Source organism: Rhipicephalus sanguineus, chromosome 2, assembly GCF_013339695.2.
Source record: "Rhipicephalus sanguineus isolate Rsan-2018 chromosome 2, BIME_Rsan_1.4, whole genome shotgun sequence".
NCBI lineage: Eukaryota > Metazoa > Arthropoda > Arachnida > Ixodida > Ixodidae > Rhipicephalus > Rhipicephalus sanguineus.
In genome coordinates this window covers 201,393,717-201,411,347 of record NC_051177.1, presented here as the reverse complement: position 1 = coordinate 201,411,347, position 17,631 = coordinate 201,393,717, and the positions used below count along the sequence as shown (strand labels likewise).

Sequence of the window (17,631 nt, the reverse complement as noted above, 5' to 3'; positions counted from 1 at the left end):
GGTCTCAGTAAAATTACAATGATTTATAGCGTAGTGGGTTCCTCGCAAGTGCACTTGTATTGGTTGCCAATGAAGCCCATAAGCGCATGATCCATTTCCCCGGGGTCTCAGTAAAGTTCTTCGCCCCCCCCCCCCCGTCTCTCTCCCACGTCAACGTATGTTATACAGCATGACGGGAGAGGGGTATAGCGATCGGGCGTCACCCAATGCAAAAAACATAATTGGTGGGCCGTTTAAAGATTCCAACCCATTACAAAGTGCTGAGCCATAATTCTTCATCGTCATGAGTCGTCGCGTCAACAAAGTGCACATAATGCCTTACAGACGTGTAGCTGGTGCCTCGCTTCTCCGCAGAATGACGAATAATGGCTTAGTAGGTGCTTCCTAACTTCACAAAAATTGTGATTTATGGCGTAGTGGGTACCTTTCTAGTGTACTTGTATTGTAGCCCCAAGAGAGCTTAACGGGCTCTAGAAACGCCGCTCTTCCAGCTTTCGCTGTGACTGTGCTGCGGTTTCAGCGCAGGCCTGGCATTTTTTTCGGTAATAAGGGTGTTTTACACGATTGGCAACCCCCCATGAAATGGGTGTTTTGATTTGTGAAAGTGCCTTTTTCCTAGCTATGGTGTAAATGTGTTATATATGACCATGGCAAAACCCCGTAAGGGTGTAAAGTGGTTTACTGTGTAAATTATATCTCAGTGGCTGACGCTTGCATCGAAATAAGCTGGGAAGACTTGCTCCTCTATAAGCCGCTACTTTGATTTTTAGGAAAACCGGCAACAGATCTGAACAGTCACGGGAAGTGGTACTGAGAGGCTGCACGCTCGGCCAGAATTGTTGACAGCGGTAAGAAGAATGTATAGTGCTGCTTTCCCGACTAAATTGCGTTGATACGTGCGAGATGATATGCAGGGTCCCGGCTGGAAAGAACCTGATTTTTATGTAGCGTGCAAACTGCCACAAGCAAAAGCGCTGAATACCTGTTCAGATGATCCTTTTTATTTAAACGTAAGGTGTGGCTTTGGTGCGATGGATAATAAATAACCCTATTTCACTGAATTTCGTGCAACCACGGCGTCTTGCGCAAGCCATCGCGCTTAACTAAGGGTATCACGAAAAATGCAGTAACACTTTCATGCTTCTTGCTAGAGTATATGTGCAACATAACGACAAAGCGCCAGCAAACAGCGCAAACTAAAAAAAAGCGCGCAACGCTACCTACGCGGAGCCAAGGCGAAAAATGGCGCTACGCGTGGCGTCATGCTTCGCGCCTCTGGGGCTGCCCATGTGGGAGGCTCTCACGTATTTCGAAGCAGCCAATCAGAGAGGACCAACATTGTATTTCGTATTGGATGGTATGGTATAGGCTCGCCGGAAAACCGGTACAAAACGGCGAGGAGGTCGCGCGGCTGCGGCGGCGGCGGAGTACAAGGACTAGCGGTACTTTCTGAACATCAAGGGGTTTTACGCCAGCCACTTGTGACATCGAGTAAGGTGAGCCCCCCCCCCCCCCCCCAAAAAAAGAAACCCAAACTTATCTTGTTCGTGACACGGCTCTCACGAACGAAGGCGCATTCGGGCGAACGAGAAACCGTTCGCGGGACAAGAAGCCGGTGGCGGCGCGGGAACGGCGAGGGGGCGGAGTAGATTCGAGAGTTGGTGGGGTGAAAAACTTGTCCCTCGCATTTCGGAAAAAAAAATCTGCTGCAATGAAAAAGCGAACCTGTGAATGCGATAGCAACATGTCGTAATGTAGTACAAACTATGGCTAGCAGCTAACTTTTTCATCCAATCTCGCGTAATCCTACAAAACGCTGCTGTATTGAAATACGGCCGCTCCCGGGAGAGGAACAGTTTTTGTGCAGTTTGTCGCATCAGTGGTCACAGCACGAAGCGGTGAGATCACAGCTCGTAGAAGGGTATACGAGCCGTTTGCTAATGTCTGCCGACATAGTGCGCGCGCCAGCGCTCTCGACCGCGCCCATAGTGAACCTTCACACTTGCTATTGAGACACGCAGCCCCCCTCCCCCAGCGTCCCTTCATGCTCATTCACCAAGCGATAGACGGGCGGGGCGTTTCCTTTCTCATTGAGAAGCAACCAACGGCAGGTCTCGCATGCGGGCTGATGCTATCGCATGCACCCTCCGTGTGACGGAGATGGCCAGCTTGTTTCATCTCTACTTCAGCCGTGTTCCTCGCCAGCGCTCGCCAGCTTTTACTCGCGGGTAGAACATACGATGCGCGGAGCGATATTATCACGTTGAACTTTAAACGGAACGTGACGGCGGCGGTGAAATCCTGTCCTGAGTGTCCATATAATTCCTATTGCAATAAAAAATATCGAAAAACCATGGATGCGAGGTCGCCTATTTTCTCGAGAGCTGCATTGTCTCCGCTGTATAATGTTCGTCCGTTGGAAGAATCAAATAATCTGGCGCCTTTTCCAGTGGTTTCGTTCTCGCCTTTACTACCCTCCTTACGGACGATATCTCGTCGCCGCTTATTTATTTATAAAGCACGCGTACAATGTCAACACTAAGAGTTGAGCCTAACAGGAGTTCGCGCTTGTCGGTTACACCCTGTTATCTCCGCTTGCGCTGTCAGGAACGCACAAAATGGAGCGAAACCAGTTGACCGCACACGATGGTCATGCGAGACAAAAAAGAACGCGTGGGTGACTGCATGGCAAAGCAGGGTGGGAGACAATCCACATGTCATATTTCTCGTATATGGACCAATCGAGAGTATGTACACCAAATATGTCAGTCAATCGCCGTTCTGGCGTCACTAAGTGCGCCAAAAAGACGAGTAACGCCAAGAAAGATTAGCGCGCTCATTCTTCAATAGCGAAGCTGTTCTAGCTCGGCGTAAAGTATTTGACCGTGCCCGAAAACTGTCCTCATCATGAACGGGTATGTGCCACAGAATTTGGACAAGTCCAACTATGATGTGGCGTGTAATAACCCTGATGTGTGAGAGAACTAGCACAGAGAGAGAGGGAGAGAAATGACGGAAAAAAAAAGAAAGAGAAAAGAGAGAGAGGCGGAAATAAAGATGTAAAGAAAGAAAAAAATTATTCACGAGGCCAGTTTCGAACCAGCGTAGCCTTGACCTGAAGGCGAGAATCCTACCACTCGGCTATTCAGGCGCACTTCCAGGGCATAGCATAGCCTTCTATAATATAGTGTAGCAAGGGGGTCAGAAAGGGACGTGAGTATGGAGAGGAGAGATGTGATGGTGACAAGGAGGGAAAGGAGGAGGGAAGAGTAAAACCTAGCACAGAAAGAATGAGAAAGAGAGAAATGCAGAATGAAAAAGAAAGACAGAGAGAACATCAAACATCAAAGAAGTAGATAGAGAGAAAAAATAGAAATAAAGAGGAAATAAGCATTGTGTCGTCTAGCGACCAGATACCGCACCACCTGGCCAAGCCACGCACGCGCAGTAGCTAAGCCAAGCATACCGACGGAGACATCGCGCGCAACCTCCGCTCTTTAGTGCATAACCTGGCTGCGCCAGATCGTGTCCAGAGAGTCATGGGACGTCCTGAAGAAAGTGCGTACTCCCGAGGGGGAAGCCGCGCATTTCGAAGCTAGACGTGTCGGTGGACGGGGAGTACCAGTGGCGACGGGCCCATGCTTCGCTGTGCCAAGCTTTGCGCGACTTAGTGAAAACTGCCCGCATTTTTTGTTTTTACAGAAGCCATTTCGGAGCCCTTTAAAAAGACAGGGCTTGCAAACACGGACACAATAGAGTATTTAAGACACCACAAGCACAGCTAACAATTGAAAAATCATACAGCGGCGGAAAAGAAGGTAGGCACAAATACTTATCTGTGTATTCCCAGGAAAGAGCCGATACCTATCAATAAGGAGCGCGTGGTGGTCTACGTGGGAAATTACTTGCAACTAAAAATTTTTATTTCGAAAGAACCTTCTTATATATGCATCACATGAATGCACGCCACCGCAAACCACCCTTAATATCACAAACAGCGTGAATCAACGAAAGACCAAAAACAAATCGGCAAAGATTTGCCCGACAGGGCAAAGGTTGGCCACAGAGAAAAGCACGGAAGAAACAGATGGATGTGACATAAAACATGGCAGGAGGTATGTTGAGTGCAAAAAAATATGTCGTGTACGGAATTCCTTTCACATGTGTACGTCGGACACAGGTCGTTGCCTGAATGAGAGTTCACTAAAGGGGGCCCCGTACTCGCACTTAGCGATGCACTGCAAGGAGTGCACTTGCCAGCCAAAACTTTGTGACAGAGAAATAATCAACATGCACAAGAAGCGAACGACAAAAGAAATAATTGAATGGTTTCGAATTAAGAAAGGAGGCGATAAGAGCGTCAGCCAGGTGTCTGTTCTGCTAACAGATTCTGAATTTGTTAATTTTTTTTTTGGGGGGGGGGACTTAACACGTGCTTACCTGATGTATGCCATCGGTTTTCATAGCGGTCTTTCATTGATTCACGCTGGATATGAAAATCAGAGTGGTTTGTGGTGACGTGCATTCATGTGATGCATATAGAAGAAAGTTCTTTCCGAAATAAAAATTTTCAGTTGCTAGTAAGCGCTCCCTCCTTCGTTCTTACTAAGTCTTCGTGCATAATGCGCTTGTTTCATCATGAGAAATAACTGTTAACTCTCTTGACTTATCTCTTGAGTCCGTGCTTGCATGTCCTGGCTTTTTAGGATGAATACCTAACAACTAGCTCAGGTATTTGTTTAATTTTTTCTCCATGGTTGAAGCGCATTCAGTCCCTCCTATTTTTGCCGAGAGTTGAGAAAGCTTTGTGACATCAAAATGACGCTGCAGAAGGAAACCGGAAACAGAGGGCGCGCTGTTCGCCGAGCTGCGGCCTTTCAGCGTCGGCTGAAATGGACAGTACATTACATAGACACATCCAGAAGAGCTCCCCTGGTGAAGTGAAGTATTTTATGTCCAGATTGCCCTTTCGGTTTAAAAGAAAAGGCTAACGGCGGCGCGCCGCAATTATTGCCTGGCGGTGGTAGCGGCAGCGGCGTGGTCACTCCCGGGGCCTCGGCGGCGGCGTGATCGGCGTGAGCAAAAACAGGCGGCGGCGGCGGCGGCAGCGCGGCGCGGCGGCGCACAGGTCTTGCTATAAATACATTGCGTGGTTCCAGCCTACGCTGGTTCACCTAATTAACGTAAAGCAACTAGGAAACAAGATTAGGTGAAGCGTTGTGTATTCGGTATAAGAACATTTTCACGTGGGCTTGTGATGTCACCTGTTTATACCAGGCATGCAGGGCGTGCCTATCGGTGTATCTGAGCCATGGGGGCTGCCGACGGACGTGCGTATTCTGCCTCAGTATTTGAAAGAGTTCGACTACGAGACACACCTGGTTGGAAAGGTACGTACGCGTGCCCAGCCTAACTGGACATTGCTTTTCTTACGGCTCATACTGAAGCACCGTTTGACGACTTTTCTCTAATGACAGCTTTCTTACTTGACCTGCGCTTCTGGCAAGGAAGGGCCATTGATCTAAATCAAGGCTCACTTACCAGCCCTATAAAAATTTTACACTCTCCGAAATTACTGTCGAATGCGGACTTACACCGCATATTGAAAATTTGAATTTGCTATTCAGAAACCATGAGTGTACACACGCCCGAATAGTGACATATGCGTAATTGAAGAATGTTGCGTTGACAGAAGAAGCCAACAATACCAAGCATTTGCAAGGTCGTCTAGGCAGTATATATATATATATATATATATATATATATATATATATATATATATATATATATATATATATATATATATATATATATATATTATATATATATATATATATCAGGGCTGGGCAGAGATACTCGGAAAAGTGTTCCGGAATACAGATATCGAAATACATGGACTGGAATCCTAAAATACAGATACTGAGATGCATTTGCCTTTAGCGTAACGGGATATTTTGGAGATACTTTCGTAATAGGAAGAAAAAGTATTCCGGAATATAGATACAGCAATACAGATACTGAAATACTTTCTTTTACTTCAAGGATGCTCATACTCAGCAAAGACATTTATAAGTGCAGCATGATGTTGTAAGTAAACTTGCAGCGCGTTGATACCTTCAGTTCATTTATTTATTTATTACAGTACCCTTAGTGCCATTAAGACATTACAGAGGGGGGGGGGGGTTACAAAGTGCATAAGTAGTAATAATGCCATAATTACACGTATCAATTCGAATAAAAACGTACACTGTTTCACAGCAAGAGTAACAAGCCTTGGACACCGAAATTGACATACTTGGTGACAACAAAATGAGCTATGCTATAAATAGCACAGTTTAAGCAAATGACTCGAATCACTACTGAACACCAGGGAATGTGAACACACATGAGATCTGCTCTGCTGAGAAGGTTGCTGTGCGAGCATCTTAAATAGGCTGTCTTCGAGATAGCGTCGGTTTGGCCTCAGCACAAGACTCGCGAAAGAAGAAAAGTCTACACCGCTGCAGACGAGCACAAATCCGTGAATAAAACCGCCTTTATCCCTTTCAGTCACGGTGTGTACATTTGTACACATCAACTTCGAAGTCGCATCGCACACCGCGTATTTCTTCGAATGACCTGAAACTTAGTGTGTACATTCGCGAAGGCTTCCTGAGTGGACAACTAGCGGTTATTTAGCTTCATTATGCTGCATATTGCTGCAGATGATCACTTTGCTAGAGACACTACCATGTTCAACGATCGTTCGACGTGCGAGGTTCCAGGACCAACATCAAGAGTATTTTTTTTTCTTCGCTCGGGAAGCATACAACCAAAAAACAAACTGTGAATGCATTTTAGGCCTAATGGTTGATTACTTTTATGCAAGGATTGAAGCTTACTGATTGCCGAATAATTAGATATTTAATTACACGCTAATTAGCGTTAATTACTGTAACTCACACAAAACAACACATTCCTTCATTTTATTTCTAGGAATGTAATACTGAGTGCCTAGAAATCAAGCCATGGAAATTTGATGCATTTGCAGACAGTGCATCATAATTCGTGACTGCAAGGGTTATAGCAGGAGAGCCCTGCAGCGTAGCGATATCTCTTCTCGGGTCATCTAGATACCGAAACACCTTCGCCGTTCAGAAGCCGAAGTCGGTCCCCATCTTCGGAATCCTCAGCAGTCTGGCCCGGTCGGCGCCGGGTCAGACGGCTGAGGATTCCGCTGCCCAAATAGGCCGGTCACAATTACCTACGCGCAATGGAATACAATACGTGAAAACAGCACAATTCATACACCGGCTTCCTAAGGTCACGTTGTTTGCTCACCTCTGCAACTGAGTCTAGACCACTCGTTGTTGCGTTTTTCTCCCTTTATTACTTGAAAATTAAAGCATTGCTTGTACTGTTCACATCACGTTTTCTTGCCTGCAGCACATTTACCTGGAGGCAAACATGATCAGGGATAGCTGAGCCGAATGGTAGATTTGTCTCACTGCTTTTACAAAATAATATGCTTAGCACTGCAGCATGTTATGACGCTGATCCATGGGTTCGTCCACATGAGCCAAAGGGTATGACTGTTAGGTGCACTTTCTTTGTACATATATGCAAAAGTATGTGTGTGTGTATATGTGCAAAAGGCAATGACACAACGCAGGAAAAAAGAAGTACAGAAAAAGATGTTTTTCCTGTACCCCTTGTTTTCGTCGGCTTGCGTTGCTTGCGTCATCATCTTTGGCACAGTATGAACCAACCATTCGAACAACTTTTGTTATGATATATTTCAATGCGCGGAAATGTTTCGCTTCATGATGTTAATCCTAATCTATACAATTCGTATGTGTATGCTTATTTATGCTGGTGTAGCATTTTTTGATATGCTTAGCCTGTTTATGTGATTGTATTATGCATTTTCGTATCCTATTTATATTGTACGCGTGCTCGATGTACGCATTCCTGTATTCAGGTTTTACCACAGCAGTATTTCGAATCTTTTTCGTTTTCTTTTGTGGTTATTACTGATATTATAGCCCAAATATGGCTTAAACGTGCAGCATTTGACGTTTCCTTGAATAAAATGTTATGTGAAGAAAGTTACATGCGCTTTTTGCTTCTCGATCGAGCTACGAAAGCGGCTGCTATGCAGCCGCGACGGCCCCGCTCGCCGATTGTGAGGTAGGCACGCTTAACAATTTCTTTCGCGTGACCTAAAATTTCTGCGCACCCATGGTGTTGGTTTTTCGGGCGCTCGTTTTTGTCTCAATAAACTTCAGTAATTTGACAGCGCTCGTACTGTGCCTGTGGCGGAATAGAAGGGAGGCAAATTTTTGTTTTAGGTTGGACGACGACGGAGGATCAACACGTCTGTTCAATTTGAACGCATCACGAAGACTGCTTTATTTGTTCACTATTTGCAGTGCTCTCGTAGAGAGGAAAATGAAAAGGAAAATAGAAACACAGAAACGCAAGCACAGTCAGCTTTCTCGGCATCCCGCACGTGAAACAGACTTGAAGAACACATGGAGGAAACGCTTTCCCTGTGTTTTGGGGCGGTCCCTGTGGCTTTCCGTGTTCTTTCACTGGGGTGGGCATGTAGGTCGTAAAACGACGATGTCAAGGACGTTCTCCGCTCTTCCCGTACTCGTCGTCGCCTCCATATTGTGGGCCACTGCGGTTGCAACCCCGAAAACGCGTCCCCCGGGGTTGCCCTTCTTCCTCCTTTTCGCCGCGGGGTCTTCTAATTAAAGCTTCTCCGAAGTGGGGGGCTGATTCCCAATGTTCAACAAATACAACAACCTTCCCCGGATGAGCGAACTCTTGAGCTCATTGTTAGTCGACTTCTAGACGATAAAGAAGCTGTATTGGTCGTTTAACCTTCGTTCCCTCGCTTAGCGTCAGTCTGCAGGCCCGCACCCTGCCGTCTCTGCCCTTGAACATTCTTTGATTTTGGCGATCTTCCACATGTGTCATTTCAAATGGTCTTTTAAAAGTACCAAATCGTCTTGCTTTAGGTCACTCGTTGTTGTTGGCTGGGGCAAATGTGCCGATCTAAGCTCCAATAAGTACTCTTTCCCCCACCGTCTCCAAAATCCTTCAGCCACGGCCGACCGGTACTTCCAGTGTCCTGAGATATCCACGTCACCGCCCGGATTTTCGGGTGGCAGGTAGTGTGGACGAAGGCTTGTCAGCTTTCATCCGACGAGGAAGTGCGCTGGCGACAGTGGTTCTGGCTCTCCAGCAACATCGTAGGTGAAAGTCAATGGGCGTGAGTTTATCACGGCCTTCACTTTGTACAAGACCGTTGTGAGTTCTTCAAAGCGCAAACTGCTCCGACCTAACACTTTGCGCCAAGCTACCTTCACCGATCGGACCAACCGCTCCCAGAATCCGCCCCACCAAGCTGCTCTTTCAACAATAAAGTTTCACCTGATCTGGTTTCCGGCGAAGTATGACTGCATTTCCTCTAATTTTGGTAGAGTGAACATCACTTTCAGGTCTTTCGCTGCTTTCTTGAAAGTTAGCGCATTGTCAGAATAAATAGTCGAGCAGATTCACCTGCCAGCCACGAAGCGCTTGAAGTCCAGGAGAAAGGCCGTAGTCGACATGTCGCTGAAGTACTCAAGATCGACGGCACGTGTCACAGCGCAGGAGGAAATAGCGATGTACTATTTCCGGACGTCGCGCGACTGTTGACAAATCAAAGGTCCTGCGTAATCGATGCCAACGGCGTCAAACCGATTTTCTTTTGTTTCTCTGTCAGCTGGAAGTGCTGCTACTGGTTCCGTGGCCGGAGGGCAACTTTGTTTGCGACAAATGAGGCACCGCTTGATGATCTTTTTTACGGCCTGGCGCCCTCGGATGATCCAATACGACTCTCTCAACGGCGCCAGGGTGTCGCGCACCCCTGGTGCAGCATTCTCACGTGTCCTTTCCTTATGAGCAACAGTGTGAAGGGGTGAGTGCCAGGGAGAACGATGGGGTGTTTGGTCTCTTCGTGGTTGTCAGTGAATTGCAGGCGTCCACCAACTCGCATGAGACCTTCCCTGTCAAGGTACGGGTTGAATGGCAAAACAGGAGAGCCCTTGTGCAGCGGTCTTTGGTCTTTCAGATTGGAAGTGTCGTCGCTGAATGCTTCTCCTTGAGTTGCAGCCAACCAGTACCTCTCAGCATCGATCACTTCAGCTTGTAGTGGGCCACATTTTCTTTCTTCCCCGTTGCGGTAATTGTTGACAAAGTGGCGGACCAACGCAGTTACGCGCACGACTCTGCTGAATGAGCTGCACTCCTCTACTTTCAGAACTGCCTCGAATGGCAATGACACAGTGGGCATCACCGTCACTTTTCGCTCTTCCACGTGACACTCCGCTACCCCTAGGCTCGGCTTGCCGGTCCTTGGCCAATGCGTCTCATCCTTCTGAAGCCAATGGGGTCCTTTCCCCCACAACTTGCTATCCAACAATGCTGATGGGAAGATACCACGAGTGATTAGGTCAGCGAGGTTGCCTGGTCCTGGGCAGCGTCTCCGATCTTTAGGATCAGTCAGCGCCTGTAGCGCTGGCACGCGGTTTGCCACGAAAGGCTTCCATCTGGGAGCGTCTCCTTTAATCCAGTGCATAGCCACTGTAGAATCAGTCCAAAGGATAGTGACAGCATTCTAGAGGTCCAAGGCCTTGGCAACGTAGTGTCAGTGTCGAGCGCCAATGAGGGCCCCCATTATCTCTAGTCGGGCTAACGAGAAGCGCTTCAATAGAGCCACTCTTGATTTCGGCATTATTAGGCTTATGGTGATTATTCCCAGAGGAGACTTGCATGTGACGTATGCGACAGCACCGTAGGCCTTCGGGCTGGCATCGCAGAAGATGTGCAACACTTTCTCTGTCTCTTCATTACGGAAATCCTTTACTAGAATTCTCGGAATAGACACTGCCTTGATGCATTTCAGCACTTCACAGCAGCAGTTTCACTCTCCCTACAGTCCTTCTGGCAAGAGATCGCCCCAACCAGCACTCCACTCCCACAACCTTTGGAACAATATCTTTACGTACAGTGTTGTGCGAGCAATAAACCCAAATGGGTCTTAATTCTGGCTGAGACTTGCAATACGAATCTCTTCCTGTCAGTTCTCTTGTTGAGAAAATCAAGAAGGGCGGTCAGATTGTACTCAAAGTTATCTGTCTGAGCATTCCAACTCACGCCCAATACCTTGGTAGCTGCAGGAGGTCCAGAGTTCGCATTCCTTTTGCCACATTCCCATTCTCTCCGAAGTCCATTAAATCGTGGTCGTTCAACATCCACTTGTGGAGTTGCATTCCTGCTTGCGATAATATATCGCTTGATTCCTGGCATAACACTTTACCCTGTTCAAAGATGTCGACCCCAGTGTCACTAGGTGGTCAACATAGAGATGGTTGCGCAGGATGCTCGCCGCCTCAGCATACTGCTCCGGGAGTTCTTCAAGATCGTGTTGTAATGTGGCGGTCAATAGGAAAGGGCTGGATGTGACACCGAACGGGACGCGTGTCATTCTATAGGCCGCCACCGCTGGTAGTTCTTCACCATTCTTCGGTGTAGTAGCATACCAGGGGAAACGCACAGCGTTCCGGTCGTCGTCTGACAAAGGTATTTGAAGAAATGCCTTTTCAATATCCGCAAAGAGGCCGATGTTGTAAGTGCGGAAGTTGATCAGCAAATCGATCAGCTCTGTATTAGGTTTCGGACCACTTTCGAAAAGATCATTCAGTGAGAGGATATTTTTGGCACTTGACGATGCGTCGAATACTACCGTCACTTTTGTTGTCTGCCTTTCTCGACGAAAAACTGCTTGATCTGGCATATAATATACTGGACCTTCCGAAGTGTTGCAATGCTTGTTGGCGGGCTCTGCGTAGCCCTTTTCGATGTATTCGCGGATGCTCGCGTCATATTCCATGACCAAGGAATCTCCCTTCACAAGGCGCGTTGTTTGGGCTCTAAGACGCTTCGCGGTGCACTCGTAGTTGCTGTCAAGCTCATCGACCATTGGCCTCCAGGGGAATGACACTTTGTAGCGACAATGCTCAAACTTGACGGTTGCTTTGTAGTGCTGTAGAACTGCGTCTTGATGAAGAGCTGGCCCATGTTCCTTGATAGCAATGTGCTCGAGCTCCCAGAAGGGCGTCAACTGTGCGGATATTTCCTTGTCAGTTTGTTCGGTCACTCCCAGTCGCATTACGCCAGCAGCTGACGAACACACTCCTGTTGCCCTTCTTGTGCCGACCTGGCCCTGGACTGTCCATCCGAATACTGTCTCTACTGCCATCAGTTTGGATGTTAGACGCAGGCCTGTAACCAGGAATTTTTTTTCGGGGGGGTGGTACTTGTTAAAAACCTTGACTATTTGAGGAAAACACCTATTTCAATTATTTATTTTTGGTAGAAACACCTTCTTAACCTAAGTTTCGAGGGGTCCCCGGGCCCCTAGCCCTCCCCCCCTGGCTACTGGCCTGGTTAGACGCTTGGTGGATCCCGTGACTCTCTGCCAATAATGATCAGCTCCGATCAGAAGGTCAATGTTTTCACATCAGTCACCCTGCCGACGTGTGCAACTGGCAAGTCAAATTTCGAAAGTTGAAGTAGAAGTGACTTTGAAGGTGTAGCCATGATGTCCGCACAGATGCAGGGAACTTCCAGTGCTTCTAGTCGTGCCTTTTGCCCGTCGTACTGGCTTCGGCGCCACAGCTCGACCCGACACGCACTAGTGCGCGTTATAGCCGACCTGTCGCGGAAGGCATATATTCTAAGTTCCTCTTCCCCAAGCACCTTTAAATGCAGTCTTTCAGATAAGTTGCGATGGATGAATGTCCTTTGACTGCCGCCACCTAGGAGAAGCCTGACAAATGTAATTTTGTGCGGTCCCTTTGTCCAAGCTCGTGCCGTTTGAAGAAGAAAATGATGCCCTTCCGTGCACATAAGCTTCTCTTCTGAGCATAGAGAAGACTTTAGCAATGTGGCTTGTTCAGTCACTGGTCGAGAGGATGCATTCTGCTCACCAGTGCCGCGGTATCCTCTGAAATCAGGATCACACATAGCCGTGACGCTGTCTTCCGCAACAGTTGGCACACCTCAGCCATTTGGCCTTACAGCCCTCTCTTGACGTTTGCCCCTTTATTGTGCAACAGAAACATCTGTTCTCACGCTTCAGCATTTCCCTTTTATCGGCTGCCGACATCTCTGTGTCGCAGTTACCGATTGCGTGGCACTCTGACGAACAAAACAGACACCCTGTTCTTTCCCTGGTCATGGCATGTAATGCCGCAGCCGAAGACATTCTTGCCGCTTTAAATGTGCTCTTGCGGTTTCCTATCGACAATTCTACACTCATGTCTCTTGGTGCTTCGGCCCACTGTATGATCGCACGTGCTTCAACCTCATTTATAAAAAAAGTCACAGTTTCGCCGCAAGGTCGAAGCAATGAATGCGATAGCAAGAAACTAATGCTGCATGAAGTGCGGCTCGCCAATAGGATACTCTCAGTTTGAACAGCGCTCCTGTTGCAAAGGCGACCGAAGCAGCGAAGGAAACTAGCGTGCTTCAAGTGTTGAGCTGTGACACTTGATAGTTCGCGCTCATCTTCTGTTTGTTCGTTTAGCGGCGTCCCTTGAGCTCGAGTGGCTTTCGTACGCTCCGTAACATGAGCGCGGACATCACGGTGAAAGCGTGAAACATCCCTCTTCCCCTCAGCACAAGAAAACCGCGCGAGCAGACCGCGGAAGGGCAAGGTTCTCCCTGCGTAACTATAAGAAGAAGCGAGCGAGGTCGCCGACGACTTTTAAGTGCGCTTGTCGCGCTCCTAACGCCATCTCGCTGGTAATGAAGAAACGCTTATAAGCGCAGCCGTCTCTGAGTCCGTCCAGTGGTAAAGGGTGTGTATATAACGCTCGACGTTAGACACGTGGAGGACCTGCCTTTCGTGGCGTAGTGGCTAGCGCCACTCGCTTCGGAGGAAGAGGTCCCTGGTTCGATTCGGCGCTTCGGAAGCATTTTTCTGAATTATTTTTCTTTGAGGCTTTTATATATATATATATACATACTTATACATATACGGTGCATGACGGCGGCGACGGCGACGGCAAAATCCAGCCGAGACTGTCCATATAATTGCTATCGCAATAAAAAAAAAATGCACAAATGCCTGCAATTCACTGCCTCCTGCCATAGCGTAGTTTCTTCGGCAGTATTCGAGATGAAGGTCCGCAGGCGCCGCTTTCTTTACAACTCCCGGTAGCAAAGTTCCGTACGGGCTGACACCTACGCCTAGAGAAGTGAGGCTTCGTACACCCCTCTCTACTTCGTCAACAAGGCTTCGAAGTTGGCTGAGGCTCCGCGAGTCACGCACTGGCCTGATATTGAGCAATCTGGACATGTGATACTCGATAGTGACTTCTTTTCAGCCGAACCTTTCCTTTAAAGGCGAGAGAGCAACTTCGTAGTTTCCTTCAGACAAATCAAGCCCTGCAACAGCAGCTGCTGCTTTTCTTGTGAGGCAACTCTTCAGGTATTTGAATTTGTCCATGTTTGACAGGTGGTGGTTAGCGTTTATAGTTGAGTAGAACTGGCTCCAAAAGCCTTGCCACTGTCGAAGCTCACCGTTGAACTTTGCTATTTCTAGTTCTGGCAGCTTTACTGTTGGGGTTACTTGTGGTATGTTGTTGCTAGATTCTCTTTGATTTGCGGAGCTTGAGGTGCGATCTAGTGAAGCGAAGCGGTCAGTGATGAGGTGTTTGTGCAGCTAAGTTCACGTAGCTTGCGCTGTACTTTGGTTTTTGCTACGCTGATTCTTTCTTTGTTGCTCTCGGAGCACGCAATTTTCTCTTCTAATGCATCATCTTCTACGCCACTCTCAATGTGCTGATCTAGATCTTTGAGTGAGTCTTCCTTAAGTGAGAGATGGCTGAACCGAGGGATGCGTCGTCCTCTATGGTAGCTATGTCGCTGAGCAGCTTTGTCGCTGACGTCCGCACCGCGGCCCTTTTGCACTTGATCTTGTCGATGTCCATCTTTGGGTCCCCATTCCCGGATTTCGGCACCAAAATATGTGGCGAAATAGAAGGGAGGCAAAACTTTGTTTAAGGTTGGACGACGACAGAGAATCAACACGTCCGTTCACTTTGAACGCATCACGAAGACTGCTTTATTTGTGCACTATGTGCAGTGCTCTCGTAGAGAGGGAAATGAAAACGAAAATAGAAACACAGAAACACAAAAGAGTTTTTTCTGCACCCCACACGTGCAACGGACTTGGGGAACAGAGGGAGAAAACGCTTTCCCTGTGTTGGGGGACGGTCCCTGTGGCTTTCAGTGTTCTTTCACGGGGTAGGCATGTAGGTCGTAAAACGACGATGTCAAGCACGTTCTCCGCTCTTCCCGTACTCGTCGTCGCCTCCAAATTGTGGGCCACTGCGCTTGCAACCCCGAAAACGTGTGCCCGCGGGTTACCCTTCATCCTCGTTTTCGCCGCAGGGTCTTCCAGTTAAAGCTTCTCCGAAGTGGGGGGCTGCTTCCCAATATTCGACAAATACAACAGTGTCCTTCTCGCCTTATGTCTCCGTCAGGCCCCGGAAACTGAGCGCCAGTTTCGGTTTCAATGAACATGCACGCTCGTAGCGGTTGCCGGGCATCCTAAGATCTTGTTAAACGAAGTGAGGTTGATGTGGATGTTCGCATTTATTTATTGTCTTTCATGAGTCTTTAAAAATAAAGAAATTTTATTGAAGTGTAAAGAAGTATTCTTTTGTTCATTTGTGTTTCTAGCCACGCCACGGTGGTCTAGTGGTTCTGGCGCTCGACTGCTGACCCGAAGGTCGCAGTATCGAATCCTGGCCCCGGCGGCTTCATTTTCGATGGAGGCGAAAATGTTTGAGGCCCATGTACTTAGATTTAGGTGCACGTTAAAGAACCCCAGGTGGTCTAAATTTTCGAAGCCCTCCACTACGGCCTCTCTCATATCATATCGTGCTTTTGGGACGTTAAACCCCCCGTATTATTATAATTTTTCTTTTTTTTATTTCTTGTTTTGTGAACCTAAATCGGCCGAAGCGCAGGAACTGGTTGATTTATGTTCGTAGCGCTTCCCTCCGCTCACCCTTGCCATTCGCCCAGCGATATCACAAGTTGGATCGCGCTCGGTCATCTCGCTCGGGCGACGTACCAAGTATGAATACCGAAAAGATAATGATGGGGCGCGCAGCGAACGTAACCCGCAGTGAGCCACGCCAAAAAGGCCAATCGAGTATTAGACGAAGATGGCTAAATCGGGGCATCACATGTTTTGCGCGGCTCTGTGGTGTCATTGCCCAGGAATTTCCAGTTCCGCGAAGCTTCTTCAAGTATCCTAGTGACAACGTGTGAGCACAAGTATTTGGGTCCATTATTTGAGCAAGTATTTATTTTGCATGAGTACATGAGTAAATCCGCTTCTCTGCAAGCATCTCTGGACTGACATAAGCGCAATATCGCTAGACTAATTCGTCATGACGACAGTGTAGCTGTTGCCGGCAAAATACGTTTAATAAAAGGCTTGAATGCGTGTTGGTTCGGCTACACAGTTTCCTCATCTTTCACTTTTAGCATGTAGTTCGAATGATGTGAAGCAATTATAGGCTCCTTCGTGTTCATGGAAATGCATGTAGCCAGTTTGCAACTTTCTGGGCCTTTACTTCTAATACTGTCACTGAAATACATGCAGTGGACTCAGGCTTTGAGAAATTGTTTGACGGTGAATGTCGCTGGAGCCAACGTTTCGACAGGTGTACTTTTCTTCGTCAAGGCAATGCTGCTGCCCTGACGAAGACAAGTCAACTTGTCGAAACATTGTCCCCAGGGGCATTCACTTTTCAATGATTTCTCATCACTTCAACTCCATCTTCACCAGAACTTCTGACTTGTTTGTTGCTCAAGTTCTGCATGAAAAATACATTCGCCGTCATAACAGATGTGATTGAGCCAAGTACGACTTGGCCTGCTCGTGATTGTAAATAATTTTCGCATTGGCTCGGATACACTGGGTACAATGTTTGCTCATTATGTGCATATTTCAGTTGTCAAATAAAGCTTCTTTTGCAGACTGGCACTTTCACACTACGTGTATGTCTGTTTTTAAGTACGAAAAGTGTCATTTCAAAAAAATGTTTAAATTTTGCTTGTGTTGAACGAGTTTTCTCTTATTCAGAAATCGGTCAGCTTTAGTTTTTTTACTTCACAGCACAGGAACAAAATTAAAAAGATTAATAACTAAATTTAACAAATGGCCGCGTCCCCCGAGCGGCCAGCGGACCTGCAAGATAGCACGAAGACATTCTCCGTGCATGCGAAGTGGGAAAGGAGGGCTTCCGCGGGAATCCTCCTCCTCTCGGTTTCGCGCTCTTTCCCTCTATTTGCTAACTTCACCATTGACGTCACGAAAGAAATATTTTGTTTGGGAATTATTTGTGATAGACACCCGGCAGCCGCCAGTGGTGGAAGTGGCGCTGCCGCAGCGTATCAGCATGTGAGAGCGCGTCCCCTGGGATGTGTAGGGAGTTTCCGTCCCCTGTCTCCGTCGTGTTCGAGCCGATTTTCCAAGTATGCATCGTTTCCAACTCACCCACATCTCTGCCTTTC

General features: G+C 47.6%; 1 protein-coding gene across 1 annotated transcript in view; it reads left to right on the top strand.

Moving 5' to 3' along the window:
- LOC119382172 (arylsulfatase B-like) overlaps window positions 1–17,631 on the top strand; it is a 58,665-nt gene that overhangs the window by 20,455 nt on the left and 20,579 nt on the right. The window contains exon 3 of the mRNA XM_049413035.1: window positions 5,278–5,390. Coding sequence (XP_049268992.1) covers window positions 5,278–5,390 — 113 coding nt within the window. The remainder of the gene's footprint in view (window positions 1–5,277; window positions 5,391–17,631) is intronic.